This window comes from Corvus brachyrhynchos, unplaced genomic scaffold (assembly GCF_000691975.1).
Source record: "Corvus brachyrhynchos isolate BGI_N302 unplaced genomic scaffold, ASM69197v1 scaffold106, whole genome shotgun sequence".
Classification (NCBI taxonomy): Eukaryota; Metazoa; Chordata; class Aves; order Passeriformes; family Corvidae; genus Corvus; species Corvus brachyrhynchos.
Window position 1 is genome coordinate 950,163 of NW_008238834.1, and position 18,914 is coordinate 969,076.

The 18,914-nt window shown below is 37.3% G+C and overlaps 1 protein-coding gene across 3 annotated transcripts in view; it reads left to right on the forward strand.

The window, feature by feature from the left end:
* The window catches only part of SS18 (SS18, nBAF chromatin remodeling complex subunit), a 48,769-nt gene that overhangs the window by 14,227 nt on the left and 15,628 nt on the right, over positions 1 to 18,914 (forward strand). For all 3 annotated transcript variants that reach the window (XM_008636805.2, XM_017738275.1, XM_017738274.1), the window contains exons 4-5: positions 7,659 to 7,812; positions 14,186 to 14,407. In XM_008636805.2, the coding sequence (XP_008635027.1) occupies positions 7,659 to 7,812; positions 14,186 to 14,407 (376 nt within the window). The remainder of the gene's footprint in view (positions 1 to 7,658; positions 7,813 to 14,185; positions 14,408 to 18,914) is intronic.

Here is an 18,914-nt window from a genome sequence, read left to right on the forward strand (position 1 = left end):
GGGTGGGTCGGGTAGACGAGACAGACGGTGACGAGAGATCTCTGAAGTCAGATCTGGGAACATGCGGTTTATTGCAAAGGGCGGGGGTACAGGGGCACTGCTTAGAGCTGCAGCTGGCAGCTCTGAGCAGGCCCAGGAGAGCAAGAGAGTAAGCGGGTCAGTAAAGAAAGAAGGAGGTAAGTAAGAGAGTAAGTGGGTAAGGGAGTAAGTAGAGTGGAGTGGTGAAGTCCTGGTTACAATACAATAAATCATCTTCTGTACTGAATATTCTAATTGTCAGTAACCAATCTAATACAAGATACAAATCCTATAGCATTTACATACAGCCTATAAGAGTTCTTATATTACCATAGAGTGTTACATCTTAACTTCTAAAAACTACTCTTTGGACCCCTTCTGCTGAGCTAGTAGGGTCTGCTCTGACCCTTGGACCTGCCTGCAAGCAGAGGGTATTGTTCAATCAAGAGGGGATTACCTTCAGTCGGCCATACCATTGTTTTCCAGTTGTTCAGTAACTAAGACTTGGTATCTCAAAAGGTGGCTTTCATTTCAATGTCGCTTATAGTTTTCATATTCTCAAAATCTTTTGTCAGGCAATCATATTTATAAGGCTTTCCTGTTTCATCTTCCCCAACAAAATAGTTTTTAAAAAATGATAATAATTTCTCAAGATGTTATAGAAGAGAAAAAAGTGGCTGTGTTGGCACAACTGAAAGGGTGCTGTTGGAAATGAAGAGTTACTCGAGGGAGCTTCTTAACCCAGAAACTACTGATGCCTTGAAGTGGCTCTGAAAACAGAAGGGAGACAAGATTAAGAGAATAAAAGCAGGTATTTATTTGAAGGGCCTTCAAAAGTCAAAAGGGGCTCCACCCAAGATGGACCCTGGGTCCTGGGTTTTTTACACTTTTATAAGTTTGGTCCACTTGCATATCAGGGTTAATTCTCCAATTATAATTTCAGGTAGTAATATAATTACCTCAAGTTTGCTACCCCCATCAGAGGCTTTAGTTTACATATTCTGGGGCCTTGGACAGCAAGGTGTCCTTGAGTTCAGGCCCAGAGAGGGTTTGTTAGTTCTAGCAAGCATGAGAGGACACTAGCTAACAGGCTATCTGAAGTTTCAGAGTTACGTACTAAGCAGTACAGGATTTGAAAAATAAAAAATTAAAACCTAAGGCTTCACTACAACAAGAAAAAAATAAACGAAATATGGGAATTAAGTTGTTAGGCTGTTAGGAGTGAATTCAGAGACTACTAGCTGCCACTTTAAACCAGAGGATTGCTCGAAGTTCTGTAAGCTACTTTGCATGTATTGTTAATCAGGTGTGTCCACATGGGGAGCTAGTGCACTGTACACAAAAAACTACTTCTGTTGCCTGTGAATTTCTGTGGCTGATTTAGAAATCAGTAAAAATAGCTGGCAGCTTGAATGAGGAGTATGCTCTAAAGTGTAATTCTTTCATACTTGAAGATGTGATTTGCCTCTCTGTAGTGCAGTATCTGCACAATAAATACCTATTTCAACTGTAGGCAGTTTCCTGAGAGCTGTACTAGCCAGTCTGGTAACGTAGGTACTGAGTCCTTCAGCCTCCATGGTTTTGCTGTTTCCCAAATGCCATGCTCTGAGGGTTCTGCAGGGTTCTTTCTGCTTTCGTTGAGTTTCCATAAGGTCTTTTGGCTAGAACAGAGGTGGATTTTTTTTCCTCTTAGGTTACTAAAGGCAAGCAAAACTTACAAATATCAGACCAAACTTTAAACCGTCTTAAAAGCAAAAGAGGCAAAGGCTGTGGAACACAAAGATTCTGAGAACAGATAGAAACTGCATTTTATGGGGGAGTTATAGAGCATCTCTAAAGTCGTCTAGTTTCTATAATTCAGTGATCCCCGAGTTAACATTCACAGTTGACTTACTCATGGTCAATTATAATAAGGCCATATGAATTCATGCAGTTTTAAAACTTTCTGATTTAAATGATTTTTAGTTTTTTTAAGATTTAAGAACTTTTGGGGGATTATTTTTTTAAGTATCAGAGTAGCTATTGCTAGATATTTTAGGGTTAAATTTTGTTTGTTAAAAAGTTAAATAATACTGGGACAGTGAAATATTTTTATGCAGTGACATATGCAAATTGAAGCAATTAAAGATTCCAATTTCATCTTTAAACAGAGTGTTTAAGTATTACAGTATGCACTGTTTTAACATTTGTGCAAATATTAAGTCAGAATTTCTCTGATTTTTGAAGATACTGATGTAAATCAAGATGTGTAAACTGGTTGTCATTCTAAATTTAGAATTCCATACTCTCAGCATTACGACTGGTAATCCAACAGTGAGAGCACAAATTACATTTATAATTCACTATTTAAACATGATTGTAAATGCTTTTCCTTTAGAAATCTTCCCTACCCCCAAATATTACACTAGCTGGGAATTGATACAGGCTCTTCATTTTTTCATTTTAGACAGTCAGTACTAGAATATCCTGTACCTTGAAGAAGAGGAGTCATAACCCAATTACATCCCTGCTTTTTCAAATCTCAAAACCATATTCCTTTACAATCGTATTTCCCAGTCTGACACCTCAGTAAGTATTCCACAGGTGCCATCATCACCTATCAACAGAGTACTGCTTCCTGAGACTGGGACAGGTCCTGTGTATTAGCAATGTGATATGAGCAGGGCAGAGTACCCCCTGGGATGTGGTGTTTTGCTTTGCAGAAAATGGTATTTGAGAATTGAAAACGTTGATTGATTAAATCCTGAGTTAGGGTTTCTCTTGGAAAGAAAAGAAGGCTATGTTTGCATTCCCTGTAGCTTTTAATAGTTATTCTGGCAGAATTTCAAGAAAATTGTATTTTTGACAGTGTCGTGTAAATATTTGTCACTAGTTGTATTGATTAGCAAAATCGTGTTTCAATGTGCTTAACAGTATTTCCTGTTTTTTGCTTTTTTTTGGTGACTGAGTTGGTATTCCACCTCAGTTTTTATAACAATAGATGCTCCATAAACAAATCTTGAGTCTGCTGTTGATGTTAAGAAAAATCTAACCATCTTCAGGTGTACAGATTTTATTGTTGCTGTATTGCATTTGATCTAATTTATTTAAAAGAAAATCCTCTAAAAAAACGCAGTGTAACTATTGTCTTTAATGCATGCTTTCAAATAACTTTTGGATTTAATAGGGTTTTGTTTGCTGTAAAGTTGTCAGTTAAAGTCTAATTTTTTTTTCTTGTCTCTTTTTTTTGTTACAACTATTGGGTCAGTTTCAGTCTTTTTCCAGTTCAGATTTCCAGAGTTGCACTAAATAGCTTATAATTATTTTTTTTCATGCTCTGATAAATTTTAAATGCTCATAGTGGCTATAAGTGTAATCTGTGTGTTTGGGGAAATGAGCCAAAAATTAGTGTTTAGCAAGTGAAGCTATGTCTAACATCTTCTAAGTCTTTAATTTACTTTTTTACAGATAGTAAAATATGTAACATTTTCTAATTCATAATTGGAATAACATCAGCAGTGATTTTAATTTTCATTCCTTTTTGTCACACATCCAGCAAAAGAGCGGAAGTAGCCTTTCCTTTGGTTCTGTTCACTATGTTTGGATGTCATTTCACCCTTCATATCTAGACTATATGGCTAGGGTTCATTTTGGGTAGCTTTCCCTTCACAAAGGGTAGGTTGTTTCTTTTGAATACTATGTGATCATTTTGTATTTTAAAAAGTCTTTGCCATATGGAGTGCATGTTCCCGGGGATGGTCAATTTACTTAACTTCTGTAAAGAACAAAAAAGATTAAATAACCTAGTGTATGTGGCTGGGTGCGGGGTTTTTTTTGTTGTTATTGTTTTAGGGTTTTTAAACTAAAGTTAATTTAAAGAAGTTTATTATCTGTAAAAGTCTGGATCAACTCCACTAGAAATCGGGAAGCTGCCATTTAAAAACAATTTTTTCTTGTTTTCTTCTGTCTGCATCCACTAGAAAAATACTCTGGAGGAATTTCACTGGGGAATAATTATATCTGCAGGAGACATTTCATTTTAATTACTATCAGGTAGTGATTGGTTTATGATCTGGCACAAAGGCTTGTAATGCACTTTTAAAATATCCTATATAATATCCTGTATAACTGTTTCTATTGCATATATGTATGTGTAATTATCTCTTAATCTTATTTAAACTTTGTTCCAGTGTCTTGTGTTGATGAATATCTCAGGTTTATGTGATTTATGTGGTGTCCTGTATGTTTAATGTTATTTCTCAATTTACTGACTATTCTCCTGAGGTTTTCTTTCTCGTTAAACCATAAATTGGATGATCTACTTTTTGTATGTATCATACATTAGATTGTATTTCTGTCATATCCTCTTATGTTAAATTCCTTTGTATGAAAAAAAATCAACAAAAAAAACCTGTCCTTTTTGCTGTTTCAGGTGTAAACATTCACAATTTTTAATCACTGGTTGCCTGTCTTTAGAATCCTTCTGTTTTTACAGTATCTTTTTCAGATTACTTTGTTCAAACTGAATGTGTATTATCGTCTCAAATACATAGGCATTTTTTTCTTTAATATTCTACCTCACTTTGGATTTTACTGAAGATAACCAGAAAGTGACCACAAGTATTATGAATAGATTTTATGGGGTTTTGAGTTTTCTGTTTGTTTTGTTGGGTTTTTTGCTTTGTTGGTTACTTTTTTCCACAAAACTGTCTGGATTGGGGTCAGTTCTTTGTTTGTTATTTTTTTCTGGATTAATGGCAATAGAAAGTTCCTCTTCCTGAAGAAAGTAGTTCACAGTTCAGTGTAATTGCCATATATTTATCCACGTTGAATTTCACTTGGCACATTCTGCTTATTCTTCCTTCCACATTTTCAGTAATGTTGCAGTATCTTCACATGTTGACATTTACCAAGAGAGATTTTCAGGAGACCTCTGTATGTTCCTTTACTCGTTGAACTTCGTGAACTTCCCTTTGGGTAGTTTCTGATCAGTGCTGCTGGACAATGTATTGCTCCAAAAGGCTTTGTCAAAAATCTCGTATTAAGAAGTTTTTGTTAATTATGCAGCTAGATGATTTAATTAATATCTGAAAAAATTAATGAATTAGAAAGGTTTGACTTAACTATATTGACACTTTACTAACTCAGCTTTATCATCCTTGGAATTTTATGATTTTAATTATTTTCATAATTTTACCTGTAGCTCAGAGAACAAGGCTCACAGGTCCATAATTCCTAGAATTGGTCCTACTATTTTTTTTATAAATAGAGGTACAGTGTTCATCTACCTTCTAGTCATCTGATAGGGTAGTTTATTTTAATGGAAGATTGAAATTTTTTAGCCGCTTGGACCTTTTTCTTGCATTATTTTCAAGAATCTGATACAGATTTACACAGGTGTTTGGGCTGTTTCCATATCCTGAAGCTCTTCTTGATGAATTATTTTCTGGTAGTACCTTTTTGAGTGTTTTTACTTGCTCCCTCAATTGTCTTAATTCCTGTGGTTTGTGAAGGTTTTTGTATCTAAAGTCATTAATATTTTTTCTTCCCTGTCCTTGCATGTGTGTACTCTCTCATGCTGTTTTCTTGATAACTGCAGTGTTTTTCTTGAAGGATAGTTGTTTTGAAAACTTCCAGACTAAATAGAGTTGGAATATATATAGTTTTGTCTAAATAACCCTTGGAACTTTTTTGGTCCATCTTTCCACAGATAAGGGTATGCCCATGTTTGTGCAGTATCATATATAGGATAGCTAAAACGTAGGTAAGATCTAATCTTCTTTAGTACTTCATTGGACTTACTGATGTTTTATACTTGGAATTGAAGAAGTTCATTTAAATTCTAAAAACATTTCAGCTTGAATGATTTTCAACTTTGCTCTCAGTTTGCTGGCATGGGACTGCTCTGAGCTCTGACTGCTCATGTAGAGGTACCAAGTGTGTTGGTTTTGCTAGTATTCCTAAACATACTTTCCAAATAAAAATGAAAATATTCTGTTTGTTTTCTTTTTTGTTTATTTCTTTGTATATCGGTTTTAGATAATCTCTGTTAGATGCAAAATTAAGATGATAGTGAATTTTGAAGGTGAAGGGGCAGGAGGAGCAGCCTTGCCTTGGTTGCTCAGTAGTGGAGGAGGAACAAGCAAAATGGAGCAGCATTTCAGTCACAGTGTTCAGAGAGTAGAGCTGCCTTTCACTCTTAGCTTCTCCACCTTCTGCCACTTCTGCTATAGGCTGTGGAAGGAACTTTGCTTATTCTCTTCATCATGGAGGAATGAAAGGAGTTTAGTAAGAGAAGTTGCCTACTTGCTTGCATTTTTCTTCAATCTCCTTCCTTCTTCTTGCGGAAAACAAAGCCTTCACTAATTTCCTGAGGAGTTTTTTTAAAGAACTGCAGGGAAAATAATACCTGAGGTATTTGAAAAAATGTTGAGACAACAAATTATTACTGTTCACCCCCCTCCCCTGCAAGTAGTGTGTGTGTGTGTCTGTGTTACCCTGCTGTTACCATCTCCAGCACTCATGGGGAAAGCGTTACTCTTTACTACTGTATTGTGTTTTGTCTTTAAGAACCTGATGAGTAGTGTAGGCAAAAGTGGGGATTGAGCTAGACAGGAACTTAGGGTTCACCCCCTTGGTTCTGGCTGTGAGGAGAAACGTTGAAAAATGCATGTATGTTGTCTCATGGGGGGAGGGTTTTTCATGAATAGTTATAACCTGTAGACAGAGTCCTCAAAAGCCAGGGAGCCAGGCATTTGCTCTCACTGAGATGATTTTTATTCCCCTGAAAGTGCTTGGCTAAGGTATGTGAGGAGGATTGTAGAGTCTCGCAGGTGTTTTTAGTAGGAAAACAAAGCTGGCTACTAGCAGTTTCTGTGTCTCCTTACATAACCATGAGTAGAACCTACCAGTAAATTCCCCCTTGTATTTATTGTTTTTCTTGCTCTCCCTCTTTGAACTCTCAAGGTTATTCAGTTATTTTCCTCACAATTTCATTAGGAAATTTGCCAAAAACATCCTTTCTAGGCAGCTGTCTCTGGACCTTTGGAGGCCAGCACTAATGTGCTTCCAGTCTGTAGGGGGTGTTTGGCACAGAATTATGAACTAGGCCTTCATTGCTTTGGGGGAGAGCGGGGAAGAGATCACTAGCATTTTACCACACCCAGGTGCAAATTTTTTGCTGGTCTATGAGCATTCAGAGGCTTTCATCTCATGTTGTACCTGCTTTGTCCCAGTGCAAGGTCTGTTAACAGCAACAAATTGTTGATGTGAGAGAATTACAGTGAAGACTTATTCCTCTGCTGAAGGAAAGCTTTTGTGTGCGTTTGTGTGTGAGGGAGTGACTCCAGCAATCTTAAACTGTTCAGCTGTAATTTTTTAATGAGACATTGATTTGTGTTTTTTTTATTTTAAAGTGGTGCTCAAAGGTGCTGTGGTGTTGTCTGCATGTAATACTTCATGTAAAATTGATCAAAATGTTAAACGTTTTGCCAGAATTAATACTGGGAGGAGTTAAACATATCAGAAAGAGAAAGACGTGCGTTTCAGCACTTTCTTTCATACGCCACTGAACAATATAGGCAAGTGCTGTACCGTATGTACATACAATATATTTGTCAGACTAACTGCTTCTCGTGTTTGACTAAACTGTCTCCTTTCAGCCACCCACACAGAATATGCCTATGGGTCCGGGCGGGATGAGTCAGAGCGGCCCTCCCCCACCCCCGCGCTCGCACAACATGTCTTCAGATGGTATGGTAGGTGGGGGCCCTCCTGCGCCACACATGCAGAACCAGATGAACGGCCAGATGCCTGGTAAGTTTTTCTCCTCTAAGACATTAACACCAGCGTTGCCTGGCAACTGAAACGACATGGGGGCTCAAGGGATACTAGATTGTTGATGACAAAACTGCTTTGAATGCCCCCGAGTACAAGCTCTCTTAGAGTTTGTTAGCTACAGAGCTACGTGACCTGTATTCAGTGTTTATCAGGCTGCCCTTGGGCTTTGATGTAGCTGACACACAGCATTCCTCTGATGAACAGAACTGGCTAAATTTAGTCTGTTTGAAACCATGCAGTACAGCTGGCTTTAGAGGGCTTACTGGGGAAAGGTATTGGCCTGTGGCTGAGTGAACACAAATCCTTCCATAAAAAGATAATGTGAAATCATTGTAGCTAAATAATTAGATAATATAAAATAGATACGTCTGAAAGAGGGTGTTTCTGATTTGGGTAAATGTTAAAAAAAAAAAGATTGCTTTTACACAGCTTCCACTAATCCCCTGTGTTCTTTATTATTGAAGATGTGTTGAATCGTAAGGGATTTGTAAAGAAATGGCCTCCAGATTATTGTTCTAGGTGTAAATTTTAAGTCAGTTTCTATGCCATTCTGTTTTGTAATAAAAAGAAAAGTACTTGGGAAGACAGAAACAAAGCACCGAAGGAGGATGATAACATGCCACATTGTACCTACCAATACTGACTTTGGGGTAACTATTCCCTTTAGCAGTCAGATCAGAGTGGAGTAGGCAATGGAAGAGCATGCTTCTTTATATAGAGGCTATTTTCCTGAATTTCCACTTGTAAAATCATATTGCCTGTTTCATGTGAAATGGCTTTCAGCTTAAAATTGCCTTCCCAGGGTTGCTTTTGTTCAGGATCCCTTCCTTTTTTTTTTTTTTTTTTTTTGGTTATGGAGGAACTTTTCATACAAAAGCTCCTCAAGGTATTGATACTTTCAAGAAAGGAAACTACTGTCAAAGGGTCTTTGAAAATCCGTCTTTCACTGGTGACGAGGATAACCTTCATGACAGCAAACACAGTAAATAACGATGCAAAACTTAATACAAAGTAAAAAATGTAACGATTGCTGTGGCCTCTAATTTCTGTCCAAATCTTGATAAAATGGACTTGATAATGGCAGCTTTTCTGGAAGAGTGGCTTGAACAGCCTCCAGAGGCCATCTATAAGAAGTGCAATAAAAGATCTAGAGAAGTTAGTTTCATCATACATGTTGGTCATGGTCTGCATTTGGAAGTGTAAAGAGCAATATATGCTGCTCCCTAAGTAGGGCAGAGATACTCTGATTATGGTGTCCTTTATCCATCTAAGATCCATCAGTTCCCATGGAGAATAGCATTGCCTCTCAAAAATCAGTCTCTTTGACCCTCAAGTGTAATCATATTATTGTTATTATAGTGATCTTTTCCAAGGAGAAGGATTACTAAGTCACAATGTGAGCATAATGACTTCACTGCAGAGCCACGGGGGAGAAAAGTCACTCCTTAAACATACATATTTTGTAATTAGATAGAATAAGAAAAGAGCTCTTACGAAAATATGTAAAAGGTAAATAGCTTTGTTTTGGTATTCACCTAGACAGATACTTAAATACAGTTTCCAACTAAGCTTTAATTTAGCCTTTCTTCCAACATATTTCCTTTTATGAATATCTGTTCTTTCCTTCTCAGTTTGAAGTTTTCTCTGAGGATGTGAAGATAAAGAGCTTAGAATGAGGGCATCTCTAATATCAGAAAGGCACACTAAAATCATTTCATAGGTAGGCGTTGGAAAAAGGGAAACAGAATGATCTTGTTAAGTGTATAGCTCAGTTACACATATCTTTTCAAGTATGTGTTAGTTCACCTGTTTGTGAGCCTTTCTGTATTTCACAGAGATGTATGTCTAATAATGTCTGCAGTGTATGCATTTGCTTTCTGGTTTTAGAGCACTTAACTCTGAAGTTTCATAGACATTTGTAATAAAAGCCAGATACAGAATCTTAAATATCTTCTAGGCAGAAGAACTGCCTAGAGATGATCTGTATAAAAGGAGTAAAGTCACTAATCTTAAACAGAGAGAATCCAGGACTGTCAGTTGACCAGCCTGGGAAAAATAAAATGCAGGCACTTAAAAATGCCAGCCAAGGATATCAGGTATTACCTGAGCAGGAGCTTCCACAGACCTGAGTATGGGCAGAAGGGCTGATGAGAGGATTAGAAGAACTGCCTAGTGATGATCAGGGCATGAGTCATTTTAAAGTTCTGCTATAGACCTGTCCTATTGCCTGAAGGGCAAAGGATGATTTTTCTTGTGCTTGTGTCCTGGTTAGTACAGAACCTGAAGTGCTGCTGAGGCCCTTAATTGCATCCCCTGACAAATGCGTGTCTGTATCCTCTTGCCAGGGAAGACAGTCATGACAAACCTTTTTCAGCTGGTGATACACTTGAGTGTTATCTGTACCTGTGACAGATTGTGGGTTTTAGCTGAAAAAATTGCTGTCTGAAGAGTTCCTTTGACTGAATTTATGTGATGCAAAGTAAGGGTGATCTCAGTTTGGAAGGAGATGATGAACTAAGATGTGCTAGGGGCAGGTTGTCTTCCTGATTTCTTGAGGTTATTTTATCATATGTAAAAAGTTGAAAGATAAGCCTCTCTGTAGGGGTCTCTGACCTTTGTTGTGGCACTGGTAGGTGACCTTCCTAAATAACAGGTTGTCCTGGTTCCGGCCAGAACAGGGTTAATTTTTACAGTAGCCAGGAGGAGGCATGGCCAGGACCTGGAGGTTATTCTAACCTGGTGGAGGTTCTGTGTGGTGAGCAGTTGGCCTGTGAATCCTTTGCATCTTGTACACTGTTACTAATATTGTTGCTGTTACTCTTCTTATTTCATTGCTGTTTCCAGTAAATTGTTCATATCTCAATTTGTAATCTTTACTTTTTGTGCCTCCAGTTCTCCTCTCCAGCCCAACACAGGAGAGTGAAATGGGGGGACAGGGGAGTGAGCAAGTGGTGTGTGGTTTGGAGCATTTTAGTGGAAACAGTAAATTCGGGAATAGCATTTCTAAACCAAAACACATGCACTTGTGTGTTCCCAGCAAGTTCTCTCAAAGTCTTCTTTCCTTCCTGCAAATTTAGTCTCAAATGTACTTAGTCTGGATTACAGCTTCTTGGAGGTAATATGCTGTGCATAGGTGGTTAAGAGGAAAAAAGACTTCTGTTTATACTCAGGATAGATACTTACTCTGCTAACTTTATTATAACACAGATCTAATTAGTATGGCATTTAAAGCAGTTACTTTAAAGTGGAGATACATACTTCATGCCTCATTAATTCACTCACAGTTCATTCATATTCTCTTCTTCCTATTTCATTTATCCATATAAAAAAAAAATCAATTGCTTTGTCCTTATACACGAGAGAACCCCATGAAGTGTTTTGACAAGCTATAAAAAAATTATATGTAAAAGTGTGTTTTTATTATTTTTCATTGGCAAGATTTTTGATACTATGGTCTTAGCTTTTTGTCTCTTTGTTTTCTAGCTTTTTGCTAACAAAACCCCTGATTTTGACCACAGAAAATACACGTACCTCACATTTCATATGACAGCTTTTTCTTATGAGTGCTTTCTCCTGTTTTGGTGCTACCTGAGACATGAAGTGTAAACCAGCCTTTTAGAGAAGATGTTCTATTTTTTCAAGTTACCTCTTGCGATGATTTTTGCCTTCCTCATTTTGCTTCTTACATTATCAGTTTTTAAAAACTTACTCCCATGTACTGGCCTAACTCTCTGAAATCTGTCATTGACAATGTCTTCCATTGATCAGAAACAAACAAAGCCACTCCCTGGCCCTAACCTTCTGGCACTAACCCTGTGTATTCCTTCCTTTAATTAGGAAAGGAATTAGGAGAGTAGTCTTCTAGCAGCTCTGCAATGGTAGCTTGGCGCTACAGTAGGAAGCTTTTCTTCACCATAGCTTTACCTAAGAGCACATTCACGATTGAACTCATGGTTAGAGACAATCTCACTTTTTCATAATTAAACTGTCTCCATGTTCTCACTGAATTAGGCACTGAATTCTCACTGAATTAGGCAGTGTTGAATTGAAGAGGGACAGTATAGGCATCTGTGGTATTTTTGTGGGCATAATCCTATTCACTGAACTAGTTTTTCTGTATTTGTGGTGGATCTGCCTTTGTACATTTCAGCAATCTCTGCTCACCTTGTTTTGCAGGAACAGTGAACTGCATGTATGATACCTTTTTCAGCTTTTACAATTTCCTTGACAAAATAGGTTTGTGTTTATTTCAGTAAGGTGTCTTTAAAAGGGCAAGAGGATAAACATATTTTTAAACTTACTCTCTATTTCTTCAGTTTGGCTTTAGTAGCTGTGTTCATTTATCGTTGTTATCTTTTTCTTCTGCATCTTTTTGTTTCAGTCAGTTAGTATGGTCTCTGTGACCATGTGTGCAGCTCTCTATGTCCTTATTTCTTCCTTCATTCTACCCTAGGTCAGTGCAGTTTTTTCATTAGCCAAGGACTTAAGAGCTGTTTACATCTGAAGGCAGAGGGGGGTGTGTGTGGTTCTTTTTTTTTTTTTAATTTTCGCCGGGAAATATGTAAACAAATCAGTACCTTCCTACAGCTCTACTAGCATAGTTTCTTTGAGATTCCTCTTCTTAGAGTTTTCTAGCTTAACAAAAAACCTGTGGCATGTTCAGCAACAGCAGCATCTTCGTGGTGAAATCTGTACATATCAGCATTAGCCTTGTTTACAGTTGACCTGGTCTGTCATGTCCACTGGTTGTACATATTTTCACGAGGTCTTTGTGTGGTGCTTGTCTTGGGCATAATCCATGCATTTCATCTACTTTTTTTACTTGTCATAGTTAATATCCAGTCACAGCTCTTACTAATTTTAGTCCTAGTAGCTGTTCACCTGTTCCACCTAAAGTAATGAGAAGCCTGACCAGATGGTACTGTAATGTTGTACTTGTTAAAATACCCATTGAGAGTAGAGGTAATTCAGAGAATAATCCATATTCAACCTGCGTTGTCAAGAAGAAGGGAAATAAAAGGTGAAAAGATGTTGTTGGCTCAACAACAAGATGGGTGTATTAACGAGTTGCTTTTCCTTTGCCTCTTGACAAGTTGAACTGGTAATTTCGTGTCTGTCCTTCCAGTCATCATCCCCCACTCTAGTAATCTGCAAATACAGTTGCAGAATATTGGCTATACAGTATATGATCAAAAATGTTAAATAGTCCTTCAGCCGTTTTTATTCTGCATTGTCTCATGGGATCTGAATCACTGCAATGCTAGGTCCACTAGAAATCAAAAGCATTGATTTTCTCTTGTGTTGAAATTTTCAACCTTATTTACAAGTGGAAAAGATGCAGTTCATTGTCTGCAACATTTTCACTTCGTCCTTTTTTCACACCTTTCTCTGATTTCCAAGGTTGTTCTGCGTATGCACAGCACAGGTGACATGTTTACCGACATAGGTCACTAAATGCTTTCCATTTACATGTCATTCTTACAAAAAAAGTCATGATTGACGTATCAAAAAAAAAGTCTTAATGTCTTACCATGAAGATTTGTTCTCATTCCCATCTCAGGAGATAAACTCAGGAGTTGTCTTCTTGTCAGGAACAACTTTTGATTAGATTTTTATCTACAAGGGCACTAAAACAGCTCTGTAGAATGAGTTTGGCTCACAGATTTTCTACAAAAGCCTTTGCTGTTGCATCAGTGATCCATAGAGTGCTTCCTCATTCTTTTATGGGTAACTGTGTAATCATTTGAATGAAAGTTAGCCTAAGTTAACATTTAGTGGTGGGTTTGGCACTGTTAAATTTGTTGTTGGACTTGACAATCTTAGTGGTCTTTTCCAACCAAAGTGTTTCTGTGATTCTGTGTAATTATGTCAGTGTTAATAGTGCCTGCGTTTAAAAATAATCATTAGTTTCAAAAAATTGTCGAGTATGGGTTGTTTGAATATACAGAAATGTTACAGCCTATGTAACAATTACAGGTGATAAGAGTTATCAAGCTGTCTGTTACCCTGGTCTTGTGCAATTCAGGTTGAAATTTAGGCTGTATTATGAAAGTACTAAAAAGACTAGTTTTGTGTATGATACGGATAGAAGATGAGCTATGTGATAATTCACCTTTGTTTTAGTAGCTTTAGCTGCTCAACAAAAGAAAATGTATTTCATAGTAGAGATGAACTTTGTTACTCACTTGCGTATTTTTAAAGTAGGGAAATCACATGCAAACTGTATTTTAAATTTATTTTAATGTAATTGTATTTAATGACTTCTCTTTAGTTTTGTGATTCTGTATGACTGTTTTCACCTGCTTTTATGATGCTTAATGTACTTTTTTCCCTGTTTTTCTTTCTGAAGGACCCAACCATATGCCTATGCAAGGACCTGGACCTAACCAGCTCAATATGACAAACAGTTCCATGAATATGCCTTCAAGTAGCCATGGGTCCATGGGTGGCTATAATCACTCAGTGCCATCGTCACAGAGCATGCCAGTGCAGAATCAGATGACAATGAGCCAGGGACAGCCAATGGGCAACTATGGGCCCAGACCAAACATGAATATGCAACCAAACCAAGGTAAGTGAGGTGCTTGTTAGCTTCTGTAAAAGGAAAACATCTTGGGTGCAGATTTTTTTAAAAGGTTTTATGTTGTAGATATCTTTCTCTAAATGCATTTGTATCCTGAGATTGGCTCAGCTGGTTAGAGCATGGTGCTAAGAACACAAAGGTTGTGACTTCAGTCACCATATGGGCCATTTACTTAAGACATGGGCTCAGTGATCCTTGTGGAAGGATCATCTCAGAATAGGATGTGAATATTCTGTACCTATGTTTTGAGGATTCTACATCTCTTTTCTCCCATGTGTCTGTGACTTTTTTTTATTTGCAGACATTGAACTATTTTCAGGTGTTACGTGAGAATCTGGAAATGGATCTAGTTTTGTCAGTTATAAGCTGGAACTGCTGTTTGTCTATCAGACTTTACACTTCTAGCTAAGTGTTATTATCATTCAGGTTGATAAAAGACATCTCTACTTTTAAGTCTCTCGGTTAAATTGAAAAATTAGAAGTCAGATAGCCCTCAGATTGTTATACCTATTTAGTCTTTGTTTTCTGCTGCATGCTGTTTTTAGCATGGAATGTCTGTTAGTCTTAGAGAAGAAAAATTCAGTACCAGGAACAACTCCGGTACTCCCTACTGCTTTCATGAGATGTCCTTGTGTATATAGTAAAAATCAAAACTAATTTAGTATCTAAGATATTTCCATTGCATAAACCAGTGATGTTTTGGTGTCCTTGTTGAAGTGCAAGGACATTGTGGAATTAAAATATTGCGTTAGAGTCACAGCACAGCAAATTATTAAGTTGTATATGTACTGCATATTCTTATAGATGTGCTTTACAAGTCAGCAAGCAGTATTTTCAGCTTACCTGTTAAGTCTGTTTACTGCACTGGATCTGTACATAGCACCTGCTAGAAGACATATGACAAACCGAAGCTCCACTTTTTTATATGTAGAGACCATCTGTTCCTGAGGTGTACAGACAGACCAGGTCATACTGATCGGTTTGATTATTAGGCTACAGAAAGGTGCAAAACAGACAAAAGACTAACTTAATGAGAGGCTAAAAATAAGTCATGATGAAACAGCTGTTTCTGCACTTTTCTTACCAGTAGAAAAAGTGGGAAGTCTGAGTCCTTCAACATCCATATTGTTAATAGCATTTTTCTTAAAATACAACAGCAGAAGAAACAAAAGGTAGGCACATAGCAGAGGAAACCATCACAAGCGGGAATATTTATGCATCTCTCTGAACTGGCAAGTTATCTCAGTGTTCTGTACAATACACAATGTAGTAATTTTGTAAACGTTGTAAGATGCTTTGAAAAAGCCCTGTGCCAGTTCAGTTCAGGTTTTTTAGTTGCAGAGTTAGCAATAATTATGTAGCAGTATGTGTGAGGGAGCCATCTAGTAAGTCACTCTACAGAAAACAATTTTGTGTGACTGGCCTAAAATTTAGGAGATGATTCCATCTCAAAGTAGCATTCTTTACTCTTCCTCGTAATATTCCCCTGTTGTGTTTTCTGTACTCTGTCAAACTTGAAAATTGGTCATTAGAAGTTAAGCAGAAATAAACTTAAAAGATTTCTGTTCTGAACAAGTAATGGTACTGAAGTGACTTTGGGGATTAAAGAATAAAACAGTATTAACCAAATTACAGGTTCAAGAACAAGAGCAAAATCTTTAGTTAGAACAATGGTCCCATTGCCATTAGGGCCACACAAACTTTTGCATTGTGTAATTCTAATTCTGCCAAGTTTTGACCCTTTAGGCTGAGACTTTTTCCATTCCAAGTGTCTGCTTCAAGGCTGGTTCTGTTTTTTGCAGAGGTTTCACAGAAGCAGAGGGCTGTAGGATGAAAAATTACATTCTTTAAAATGTTTCAGTGTCTCACAAAAACAGTAGTAAACAGAGCACTTAATATATAAATGTAGGAATGCAAGTGCCCCTTTAGAGCAAGGCTTTGAAACTTGTGTGTTATGCAAGCCAAGTGCTATTTGCTGTTAAGTGAAAATACTGTTCCAAGTATCTGTGAGAGAGGAAGTCTTTAGTCTGAAGATGTGCATGTTTGTTATTTTGATCTAAGATGATTCCCAGTCAGGTCTGCTTAATACATTTCCTCCATTTTCTACTCTTAGTTGTTACATGTGTATTGAAATTTGATGACAAATTAGAGGAATTATTTTTGTATCTTCACTCTCTTGTGACTCCAAGCCAGGCAGAGAACGACAGAGGAATCTGTGAGACCATGAGAGATTTAGATAGGTAACCGAGCCCCAGTCTGGCTGGGCAGAGGTCTCAGCCAAGCATGGCGACTTCAGGCTTCTGACCTAAGTGAAGAAGCAAGAATGAGCTGCTAGGAAATGCACTCAGTGCAGTTTAACAGAAGGGGAATAAACAGATTGTGGCTCAAAGATTTCTTAGTTGTGCAAGAATTCAGAAACAGAAATGAACCAAAATTTCTGAACCTCAGTGTTGTTGTCAGGAGACATTTGTGAGCCCCTAAGCATGTTTTGTTTCTTTGTCTTACAGGAGTGATTCATACTGAAAATGAGAGATCCTACTACATCTGTCAGTTAATAACAGCACTAGCTAAATACAATGCTAAATATTCTGCAAGATGAGATCTTAGCATCTCAAGTTGGCTGTTAAAAATCAGTAGATGTTTTTGACCTTAATCTTTCTTTATGTGGGTTCCTCAGCTGTAGAGGAATGATGTGATGGTAAGATTATGATACCATCTGATTTCACAGGAGAGTTATGAAAGTATATTCATTATGAAGATTTGGACAGATTACTTATGGGTGCCATAAGAAAACCATGAATAAATTAATAATTCTGTCTTCATTGTTGGACTAGGTGTCACATCTCACATGGACTATTAGGAAGAAACAAAATACTGAAGTAGTTTTTCAGTGAGTAATACCTACTGTACTGAATGAAGCCAGTACTTCCAGGGGGAAAAAAACCATACTATTATATAATATATAAAGCCATCATAACACTCAGAAAGGCTTGATCAACACCTGGGTGGCTTTAGCATAACCTTTTTATGTGCACTTGCTACCAAAACATCTTGCTGTATATACACCTTGTGAGGCAGATGGTGTTAGCAAGAAAAAAATGAAAAAGTGCTAATTGAGAAATAAAATGCATAGTAACAGAACTCTTTGCTGGATTTACTTCCTGTATCCACTTTGTATTCATTATTGATTTTGCACTAGTTATAAAATGCTAGCCAGAGGAATACCTTAAATGAGAAGCAAAGTTTTCATGGTATTGATTTTACAGTCAGTCTAGTTTAAAAGAGGAATTCAAGTAATTTTGGACTTAGAAAGCAGAATGTTTTAAGTGGAAGATTCTGTAGATGACTCTTCGTTGAAAAGTTATTACAGCAGCCTGGGACATCTGCAAGGAATATTGGTTACATTTTTGGAAAAGATAGGAAGCAGAAGGAACTGATTGAATGTGGAAGAAACTATGTTCTTATGGGTACATTTCTTGTGTATGGTAAACTACTTAGGTTGAAAAAAATCACAAGTGTGGCCAATTTTTGACTTTTGGGAGGGGAGATGTAAGCATGATTTTTCTGAAACCTGAAACTTGCATGGAAATTCCTCTTTTTTTATGTTGAACAAATCTTTCACACCTGGGGAATAATATTTAATAGTAGAAGGAATACATTTTACAAGAACCAAGACATTGTAGCTTGGCCATCTCAGAAACTCTGTTTCTCAGATACTTTTGCTACACGTGGCCATCCCAGAGACTGTGTTTCTCAGATCCTTTTGCTGGGATTCCATCCCCTTGCCAGAAGAGTTTGGCGGAAAGTTGCCAAGCTCCCAGTCTCTATTTAATGAGCATTATATTATATGTTGCCTGTGGTAAGGGAAGGGAACTAATTTACAGGTGAACTCTACAGGACAATATCATGTTGACTCAGTCATTTGCAGGAGACCACTTGTCAAATCTGGTGCTGAGATTTTTTAATGACAGTTTCATTTATATGAACTTAGAAAAAAATCCATTAAAATTTCAGAGCTCTTTCACTTACAGGCAAATATGGAGCAAATACAAAGCTATGGAAAGAGTAGAGATGAGGCAGATGCAGATTCCTGTTCTTTTGTTGCTACATAAAGGAACATAAAGATAGGAACATCCAATGTTAGCTAAAATATAAATGTATTCAGTGTGTTGCAGACCAGGATAAAGTGATTTCTGAGTTTGAGTACCTTTTGCAAATGTCTTGCCATCTGTTCACTCCCATGTAAGCTGAGACTGTTAGGTTTCAGTACCTTGACTGCTTACAGTAGTCAAGCTGTTACAGAGAAGGCAGGGCAATCTCAGGTTTTTTTGATATCTAACCTATTAAAGGGAAATAAAATTGCCTTCACATTCTGAAACAACATCATGCTATAGCTGGATTTGTAGGATGTCTAGCTGTAGAAGACACTGTAGTTTTGTCATGAAAAAACGAAAGATACAAGCAGCTGCCACAGAGCTTGTGCTTTCATCTTCTT